This window comes from Musca vetustissima, unplaced genomic scaffold (genome assembly GCF_032173495.1).
Source record: "Musca vetustissima isolate MV318-11 ecotype Yass unplaced genomic scaffold, APGP_CSIRO_Mvet_v1 utg37208, whole genome shotgun sequence".
In the NCBI taxonomy this organism is placed as follows: Eukaryota; Metazoa; Arthropoda; class Insecta; order Diptera; family Muscidae; genus Musca; species Musca vetustissima.
The window spans coordinates 241,035-251,514 of NW_026880722.1; the positions used below are offsets into that span (position 1 = coordinate 241,035).

The 10,480-nt window shown below is 37.6% G+C and overlaps 1 protein-coding gene across 1 annotated transcript; it reads right to left on the minus strand.

Annotated features, from left to right (window-relative positions):
• Positions 1-8,603: 8,603 nt before the first annotated feature.
• On the minus strand, positions 8,604-9,425 carry LOC133326510 (uncharacterized). The gene has a single exon (XM_061535130.1). The coding sequence runs from the start codon at positions 9,423-9,425 to the stop codon at positions 8,604-8,606; it is 822 nt and encodes a 273-aa protein (XP_061391114.1).
• Positions 9,426-10,480: the final 1,055 nt, after the last annotated feature.

The window sequence follows — 10,480 nt, forward strand, 5'->3', positions numbered from 1 at the left end:
TATCGAGAGTTTCGTTGTCCATATAGTATCAATAACTGAATATGAAAAGGTAATATCTGTAATTCAAGAAAAATATTACAATAGGGGGTTGACAACCATTTATAATAGTTGTAGGCCACAGTATTCATAATAATATTGAGAAATTTTACGTCTATTTTGATATAACACTATTAAAATTTGGATGTGCGTGAAGATAAATTCGAATTTGAGTAGCGAAGGCACACACCAGTTTGGGTGGTTGTGTGCGATATAACAGTTTTGTTATACAGTATAACAGACTGCTGTAAATGCAAATTCGATTTTAGAACACATATATACTACTATTAACATATATAAATATAATATTATAAAACTAAAATGTAAACTAATGTATATTTTTGCACACATATATTAATATTAATAAATTAAACTATTTGCTTCAAAGGCAAGATAATTGGTATTGGCGCACTGTGCCAAATTTTGGAAGCAGGTGCCTCTATGGCTGATGTCATTTGAAAGGTCATCGAAAGAGCTCTTAGAACAGGTTTCACTTTTATTCCCAAGTCAACCATAACTCCCAAAATTTGGCCATCATTTTAAAATACAAAGGGTATTTTTTTTTAATTTGCCCACTGTGCCAAATTTTGGAGGCAGGTGTCTCTATGGCTGATGCCATTTGAAAGGCCATCGAAAGAGCTCTTAGAACAAGTTTCGCTTTTATTCCCAAGTCAACCATAACACCCAAAATTTGGCCATTTCAAAATTCAAGGAGTGTTTTTTACTATTGGCCCACTGTGCCAAATTTTGGAGGCAGGTGCCTCTATGGCTGATGCCATTTGAAAGGCCATCGAAAGAGCTCTTAGAACATTTTTCACTTTTATTCCCAAGTCAACCATAACTCTCAAAATTTGGCCATTTTAAAATTCAAAGGGTATGTTTTTTTTTTTAAATTTTCCCACTGTGCCAAATTTTGGAGGCAGGTGCCTCAATGGCTGATGCCATTTGAAAGGCCATCGAAAGAGCTCTTAGAACATGTTTCACTTTTGTTCCCAAGTCAACCACAACTCCCAAAATTTGGCCATTTTAAAATACAAAAGGTATTTTTTACTATTGGCCCACTGTGCCAAATTTTAGAGGCAGGTGCCTCTATGGCTGATGCCATTTGAAAGGCCATCGAAAGAGCTCTTAGAGCATGTTTCACTTTTATTCCCAAGTCAACCATAACTCCCAAAATTTGGCCATTTTAAAATTCAAATGGTGTTTTTTACTATTGGCCCACTGTGCCAAATTTTGGAGGCAGGTGCCTCTATGGCTGATGCCATCGAAAGAGCTCCTAGAACATGTTTCACTTTTATTCCCAAGTCAACCATAACTCTCAAAATTTGGCCATTTTAAAATTCAAAGGGTATTTTTTACTATTGGCCCACTGTGCCAAATTTTGGAGGCAGGTGCCTCTACGGCTGATGCCATTTGAAAGGCCGTCGAAAGAGCTCTTAGAGCATGTTTCACTTTTGCCTCAATGGCTAATGCCATTTGAAAGGCCATCGAAAGAGCTCTTAGAACATGTTTCACTTTTATTCCCAAGTCAACCATAACTCCCAAAATTTGGCCATTTTAAAATTCAAAGGGTATTTTTTACTATTGGCCCACTGTGCCTGCCTCCAAAATTTGGCACAGTGGGCCAATAGTAAAAAATACCCTTTGAATTTTAAAATGGCCAAATTTTGAGAGTTATGGTTGACTTGGGAATAAAAGTGAAACATGTTCTAAGAGCTCTTTCGATGGCCTTTCAAATGGCATCAGCCATAGAGACACCTGCCTCCAAAATTTGGCACAGTGGGCAAATTTAAAAAAATACCCTTTGTATTTTAAAATGATGCCCAAATTTTGGGAGTTATGGTTGACTTGGGAATAAAAGTGAAACATGTTCTAAGAGCTCTTTCGATGGCCTTTCAAATGGCATCAGTCATAGAGGCACCTGCCTCCAAAATTTGGCACAGTGGGCCAATAGTAAAAAACACTCCTTGAATTTAAAAATGGCCAAATTTTGGGTGTTATGGTTGACTTGGGAATAAAAGCGAAACTTGTTCTAAGAGCTCTTTCGATGGCCTTTCAAATGGCATCAGCCATAGAGGCACCTGCCTCCAAAATTTAGCACAGTGGGAAAATTTAAAAAAATACCCTTTGAATTTTAAAATGGCCAAATTTTGAGAGTTATGGTTGACTTGGGAATAAAAGCGAAACTTGTTCTAAGAGCTCTTTCGATGGCCTTTCAAATGGCATCAGCCATAGAGACACCTGCCTCAAAAATTTGGCACAGTGGGCAAATTTAAAAAAATACCCTTTGTATTTTAAAATGATGCCCAAATTTTGGGAGTTATGGGTGACTTGGGAATAAAAGTGAAACCTGTTCTAAGAGCTCTTTCGATGACCTTTCAAATGACATCAGCCATAGAGGCACCTGCTTCCAAAATTTGGCACAGTGCGCCAATACCAATTATCATGCCTTTGAAGTAAATAGTTTAATTTATTAATATTAATATATGTGTTCAAAAATATACATTAGTTTACATTTTAGTTTTATAATATTATATTTATATATGTTAATAGTAGTATATATGTGTTCTAAAATCGAATTTGCATTTACAGCAGTCTGTTATACTGTATAACAAAACTGTTATATCGCACACAACCAGCCAAACTGGTGTGTGCCTTCGCTACTCAAATTCGAATTTATCTTCACGCACATAAAATTTGGATCGTTTTTGAAATGCTTAGATACATGTTTTAAAATAATACATACGTTATCGTTGGAATATCCAAAAGGATATGAAGGTCCATGGTTTTTTCTTCAAGAATATTTTTATGAAATAAAACCCGTTCAAGATCAACAGTTACCAAGCATTTGCACTTTGCTTAATTTTTTAAAAGATTAATAAGTTAATTCAAAATGTTGTCTTGTTTCATATGTAATAAAAGGTTGTCATATTCTTGAATTAAATGATAGTAATATAATTGAACCCATTGATGAGAATAAACATAATATGTTTAATAATTTAAACATTAATTTTGGTAATGTTGTGTTTTATAAGAAGACTTTATAAACACGAATATTATACAGCAATCAAAACAGAATTTCTTTCTTTGTACAAAGTGGCCTATATTACAAAAAAATCATTCCACACTTTATGATATATTGTTACGAATATAACGTAAGATTTAAGTTAATTTAGATGAATTCCGTTAATTTAAGAATTTTAATTGTAACGTAAATTTCTACTACGCAGTTTATTCGAATAACTTCACAACAACAACTACTGTATAGATCAAGGTGTATTTAATAAGGTGTATGCATCAGATACAACAACAAATATTTTACAAAAACAACATTGTTGTTATAGAAATTAAATTGTCATGCTGACAATAAGTTTTTGACAAAAATAAACAAAAACAATATTTTTTTTTTTTTTGTAAATTTGTGTATTCTTGAGTTATTGGCGGTTTTAGGTTAGTGAAAAATAAAGTTTAAGGCCTGGTCGCGATTAATTTTATGTTTCCCACAATTAACCCATAGCTCCTCGTGATGTTCTTTATATTGTGGATTACAATAAATTTTTTCTATGGAGTGGCTTCAAATCTTGCCTTCTTAAAGAAAATTGAAGGACATAAATCCCCGGCCAAAGACTAAATCATGGACATTGTGTTGACTGTATAAAATCTTTCCATAGGCGTATTTAACCTCCGCCGAGAATTGTGACAAGCACCAAGGGACCGATTCGAATATAGGCTAACATAATCTCCTCGATTTTATGAGTAGCTGGGGTTTCTGGACAGATTTAGACCCATAACATAAAATATGTGGACCAATCGGCGAACGGGGTTATAACTGAGCCTAAGTTTCCTTAAAATCGAAATGTAATATTGAAAATGTTTTTGACAATTTACTTTACAAACAATAAAGAAAAAGTTTGAAACCATATGATTGTCACTTACACCTTATTAAATACACCTTGGTATAGATTTTTCTACATCCTTCCATTTCCTCTTTCATTTTCTATTTTGTTATTGACGTACAATTCTTGTTAAACGTCATCATTAATGATCGCTTAATTCCTCTTTGTTACTCCCTCGCCTGTATATGTGTTGTTGTTATTGTTCACTCAATGTAAGTTTGTATGTGTGTGTTGCATTGGTAGATTGTTCGTAATCTAGGTGTTACCAGATCGTCTAGAAACTGCTGTAGCGACATGCAAGGCTCATATAAATAGGGGAAATGGAAAGGCAGTTAGTCAGTTGTGAATCAGATCGCGAATTGAAACCGTCAAGTAAAGTAAAGTGCAAAGTAAAGTTGCGTCAATAAAATCATTGTAATATTCGTAATCAGAAAGAACCCGCGTTTTATTTAGTACGAACTGTAGGGGAACTGTAGTGGGAAATAAAACAACGTAACAATATGTTCTGAGGTTGAAATTTGCAGCTTTTACGAACATTCCAATCGTACGTTGTATTTTTAAAAGAACTCCATGAATTTACAAGTCCCACTTTACATATATTTCCTATTAATAATGGTAAAATATATTTAAGAAACAATATTTCAAAAAATATATAACCAAAATATACATAACAAATAATTGATTTTTAATTAAATTTTAGATATGGATATAAATGGTATGTATATAAACATTTTTAGGACCGACTGTATATACATTTCAACATGAACCAATGTTATTTCAACATGAAATTCCAAGTAGTTTCAACGTGGTTTTCATATCATTTTAACGTGTTTTCATGTTATTTTAATATGACAGTTATATAAACTTTAAATGATTTCATAGTTAATTCAACATTTAATTCGTATTGATTCAACATGCATTTCATGTTATTTTAACTTTTAAAAATGTTGATTTAATAAGAAGTTCACATTATTTCAAAATGATAATGGCATTAATTCAACTAAAACAACACAGTTAAATTAACATGATTTCGTGTTATTTTAAAACGACAAAATGTTGTTTCAATTTTACTGTAAAATCATGTTGAATCAACATGAAACGATAATGAAGCAAAATCGTTAGGAAAAAATGTTGAATCAACATGACTTTAATTGATTTTACATGATTTTTTCTTCTGTGTGTAACAACATGCATATTTCAAATTGACTTTAATTCGGTATTTTTGATTCCTATTGGGTAAAAACTCTCCTTCTAATTCCCGGCATAGTATATTTTTTTGGCATGAACCCTCACGTAATGGTAACACTCTTTACGTTCCCATTTGAGAAAAATGTCCTAACCTAGATATATTATTCTTTACATACCTTGCAAATTGTTTCATGTAGAATAAATTATATATTTAAAAGCATGCCACCCGAGTTATTGGTCTTAAAAATTCGGAAAATATGTTGTTCAAAATAGGTGTATGATTATAACTAAGGCAATACGGGTATCATTTTAAAGGTTGTAATTTTACGGAACTTTACAAAAATGAAAACAAGTTTACTTAATTTCTTTTCGAACAGGGAGGGTAAGTGCTCCTAATGTCAGCATGTACCAGTACTCGGCATCAGTTGTATATAACTTCAAATAACTAAAAAAATCCTTTCACTAAATATGAAAACTGCCTTGAATAATCTTCAATAATATTGTCAACTATCTCTGTGTAAAATTTCAGCAATCTAAGTTAATTTATTATTTCACCTCAAGCGACACTGCATGTTTCTTAAGAAAAAATTAGTGAGTATGCCGATTTTAAAAGACTCGTAACTTTATTAAAATTGTACATTTATCACCCGAATTTTCTTTATAATTGTTAGGAACATGCAGAGGAACATTTTAGAATTTAAAATTATTAATAGACCGGTAAATTTATTAAAATTATTAGGGGAGAGGGGGGCACCTTTGAACAGCGCTCCTAAAACCTAGGTTTAAATTTTTTCCGACTCGCAACCAATTTTTTATATATGACAATCTTGTTCTTTATCTGCGTAAACCATTTTGGCTACCTTTTTTACATGGGTGACCATGTTTTCGCAGTGCCATTGTAACCTTTTAATTTTTTGGTTGTAAGGGCGCAGGATGAATTCAGTGGTTGTTGTTTTTGTAACAGGTTGGCTGTTGACGAAAGTTCTTTCCTGAAAAATGTTGATAGAAGAAAACGGAAGGAAAATGAAAATATATTAATTAATTAGGAATTCGGATTTGAAGAGGGTAGCCGGAGAAATTGTGCCACCTCTATTGGCTTTAGCCATAAGTCTATGGGCAATAGACTCGTAGGCTCGGACGGACAATTGAATAAATTGTGTGTGTCGTGAGGGATTTGCTGGCAGGAGGGACACCTGTTTAGGGTTCCGGGACAATGCGCTCTCGATACGAGTTGAGTACATTGCTGTATCCTGACCTTAGTTGTGCCAGAATTGAACGGGTTTGCCTAGGAAGAAGCCTCTCACTCTCCGAAATTGCAGGAGGATGTTGTTGTAGGACTTTATTGCATCTGTTGCCATTTATGGCATCGGAGACCGACAGTTGATGCACGGATTTCATCGCGTTCGCTATCGACAATCTGTTGACGTCCGATGGAATGACGTCTTGGATGTCATCACGATAGCGCCTGAAGTCCTGGCGGATGTGTCGCGGAGGTGGATCTGCCATCACAGTGTGATGGTTAGGATGACACGGCAGATAGCATGAAAGCAGGAACTGTCTAGTCAACAACACATTATGTTGCTTGACTGACAGCATCCTGGTCTCCTCATGGAGGTGATCGACGCTCGTCATCTGGACACACCCGGTAGCAATTCGGGGAGCATTATTTTGGGAAGTTTGCAATGATCTCCATTGTGTGTCGTTAAGGAAAGAAGTCCAGACTGGGGCAGCATAATTCAGGATGGAACGACCTATAGCCTTATAAGTCGTTACCAGCGTTTCTTTATCTTTGCCCCAGGAGGTGCCAGCCAAAGCTTTCAGAACTTTATTTCTAGCTTTCACCTTCTGGTTGATGTAATTGGAATGCGAGGAGAAATGAAGGAGGCTATCGAAGACCACCCCAAGGATTTTCGGATTATGGACGGTGGGGATGCGCCTACCTTCAACGGAAATGTCAAGTTCTAAATTGACTTCTCGCGTCCAGGAGGTGAAAAGTGACACGGTAGACTTTGCAGTGGATAATTTTAGATTGCGCTCCCGGAAGAAGTTGGTGATGGTGGCTAGAGAGTTGGAAATTCTTGCACCTACGTCGTCAATCTTAACGCCGGACGAAATAATCGTACAGTCATCGGCGTACGACACCACTGAAACATCTGGTGGAGGAATGGGGAGTTTCGCAAGATACATGCTGAACAAAATGGGAGAAAGGACACCGCCTTGCGGTACTCCCATTAGTAGCGGATTTATCAGGTTTTAGGATTGGAATAATCCGGGCAACTTTCCAAATGTCAGGAATTACCAACTGTGACATCGATAACTCGAGGACTTTGGTCAGATAGCCCAGCCCTATTGCTCCAACCTTCTTTAAAATGAACATGGATATGCCGTATGGACCAAGGGCTTTGGATGGTTTGGATTTGGAGATAATTGCCTCTACCTCGCTGGATGTAAATGATAGTGGCTGCAAGTCTCTTTTAAGATTCTTGGATCTCCGGATAACTGCTCGCTTGGTCCTGTTCTGCGAAGATGGATGCTCAATGAATTGGCGGCAGAACTGCATTGCACATTTTTTGGCATCGGAATGTTGAATGTTATCGAAGGAAATAGCTGGGAGATTTTTATTTCTTTTGGAACCAGATAAACTCTTAATTGTGGACCATAGCTGATTGGAATTTATGTTGCAGTGGTTAAGGTGTTCTAACCATTTAGAGCGCCTGTGCTCAAGGACTAGAGCATCTATTTCAGCGCTAAGCTGCGGAATTCTGTCGTCAGCGGGGCTTTCGGCACGAAGTTGGTCGCGTTGCTGTGCCAATCTGGATGCCCTGGATGGATAATTTGGTCTCATTAGAGGAATTCTGCCCGCAGGAATAAAGCGTTTTGCCGCTTTTTGAATAATTTCTCGGAAAATCTTCTCACCCTTTCTGGCACATACGGGTGGCGGCATAGGACTTAAGGAGTCCTCAATGAATTTTGTGAAGCCGTGCCAGTTGGCTTTATTATAATTCATGAAGGTACGCTGATCGGGCTCCACGAAATCGCTGGGTTTCTCTACCGTGACCAGGATGGGAATATGGTCTGAATTTAATGCGACCTTGGTTTGCCAGGAAGTATATGGAAGGAGCGATGGACTGACGATGGAAATGTCCGGAGAGCTCGAACACCTGGCAGTGACTCTGGTAGAGGATTCCTCATTGATGGAAGCGAAATCGGACTCGTCTATATAAGAACACCGCGAGGATCATTTGGAAGTTGAGAATACCATATATCATGATGAGCGTTGAAATCGCCAAGAACAAGTTTATTATCTCCCTGCAGCAGATGGATGATAACTAGCCCCAATGCTGTTGACGGGCGGAATATATACATTGACAATTTCAATTTCGGCATCGTCGGAATGAACTGAAATGCTCAAAACCTCCAGGAAAGGATCAGACTGGGAAGGAGACGGAGGGGTAGTCAGAGTATATCTGACATCTCGCTGAATTATGAATGCGAGTCCCCCGCCATGGTCTCTATCTCTGTCTCGCCGAATGATATTTTATTCCCGGAGGAGGATAAGGAACAACTACTGGTCAGCTTCGTCTCTTGCAAGGCAGCAATGAGGATGTTGTTTTCATGCCTGAAGTTTGTGATCTCAATTACCTTATTCCTAAGACCATTACAATTAAATTGAATGATTAGGAATGAGGTATTTGGATCACTCCCCTGCATGGACTGCTGCTGTGGAGGCAGGCGGGTGGAGTTATTCGGCGAACGGAAAACCTGCCTGTAACGCTGTTGTCTGGATGGGAAGTTTTGAGCATTCGTTGTTGGAATAGGATGACTAGAAGGAGTGCTAGTCGGAACACTAGAATGAATTCTACTTGATGAATGGCTAGACGGAGTGCTAGCCGTAGAATAGGAAGAGAAGCTAGTAGAATAACTAACTTCACTACCAGTATGAGCACTAGTGGTCGAACTACTGGATGGAGAACTAGACGGAGTGCTAGCCGTAGTACGCGAATCACTAGTAGAATAACTAGTGGAACTACCAGCATTGGAACTGGTAGGAGTTCTGCTTAATGGAAAACTAGCCGGGGAGCTAGCAGCAGAACTGGAGGAAGAGCTAACGGAATAACTAGCTCTACCACTAGTACTCACACTAGTAGCAGTACTACTGGATGGAAAACTAGACGGAGTGCTAGCCGTAGTACTGGAAGGACTCCACTGGATTCTAGCGGATACTGCTGGATTGTTAGTGGAGCAATCGGCTACAAAGCCTGGATTCCAATTCCTGTGTGAACGCAGGGTGGTACATCTTCTCATATGGCACCAGTTTCTGCAAACATTGCACCTTACAGATGTTATATTTCTCCGTATGATTTCCCCGCAAACCGAACAGTACCACTTGGAGTTCTGGACAGGTTGCTGAGAAAGGATGGAATTTCTCGGGGCTGTTGGAGTTAAGGTGCTAGATGTCGAAGGCTGCAGGCAACAGCTGGCAATGAAGCTGCGTGACCAGTCGCGGTGTGAGGTGAGACCTGAGCACCTCCTCAGGTGACACCAATTGTTGCAAACATTGCATCGCACAGAGGTGGAATTTGCAGCGATGCGTTGATGACACACTGACCAAAACCAGACATTAGGGCCTGGGCTTTGTTCAACGCCGGCACGGATTAAAAGAGTGGCGAGCAAAGCTGCCGACATTAATTGCTTTCGTTTTGTACAGCTGTTGCTGAGTTGACAATCCCTGGCCGAGTCGAACTCGGGTCGTTCCGGAGCGTAGATCCGATTGTCGTGGGAACGAGAATTCAGTGGTAGTTTTCTTTCGTTAAACAATTTTTTTACATTCCAACAATCATTTCAAACATAACTAATGTACTTTCTTTCATATATATTTCCTACAAAAAAAGTTATTATAAATTTCCGAAAAATTTCACAGGTTCAGTTTTTAACTTTTGGCTTCGATTTCTAAAAATTTCACCATAATAGTTTTTGTTTTTATGTAATTTTATGTTTTTATAAATTTTGATCTGAATTTTTTAATTTTCTAAAATTTTTGTATATATTTTTTAACAAATAAATGCATTACTGGTACTGTAAAAAAACAGGCCGTTGAAAAATGTCAAGCCTTGCTCAAAGCTGTCCCCCTGTTGGGGCAGTTTTGAACACACTGACTTCCACCATTAAAACAGTAATAAAATATTTATATCAAGCTTAAAGTAAGTCATATGTATATTATTATCGACCCGATTTGAAAACTTTTCTTCAAAGTTCGAGAAGTACCAAGATCTAGAAGAGTTTGTGTCATCGCCGTCAGTTTCTGGACAGAAACGCAAGAGATCTACGGTTTCTGCTGGGAGTACTGTATCACGAACAGT

Excerpts from the sequence above, each read along its gene's own strand:
- LOC133326510 (XM_061535130.1), bottom strand. The coding sequence starts at position 9,425 with ATGAGAAGATGTACCACCCTGCGTTCACACAGGAATTGGAATCCAGGC.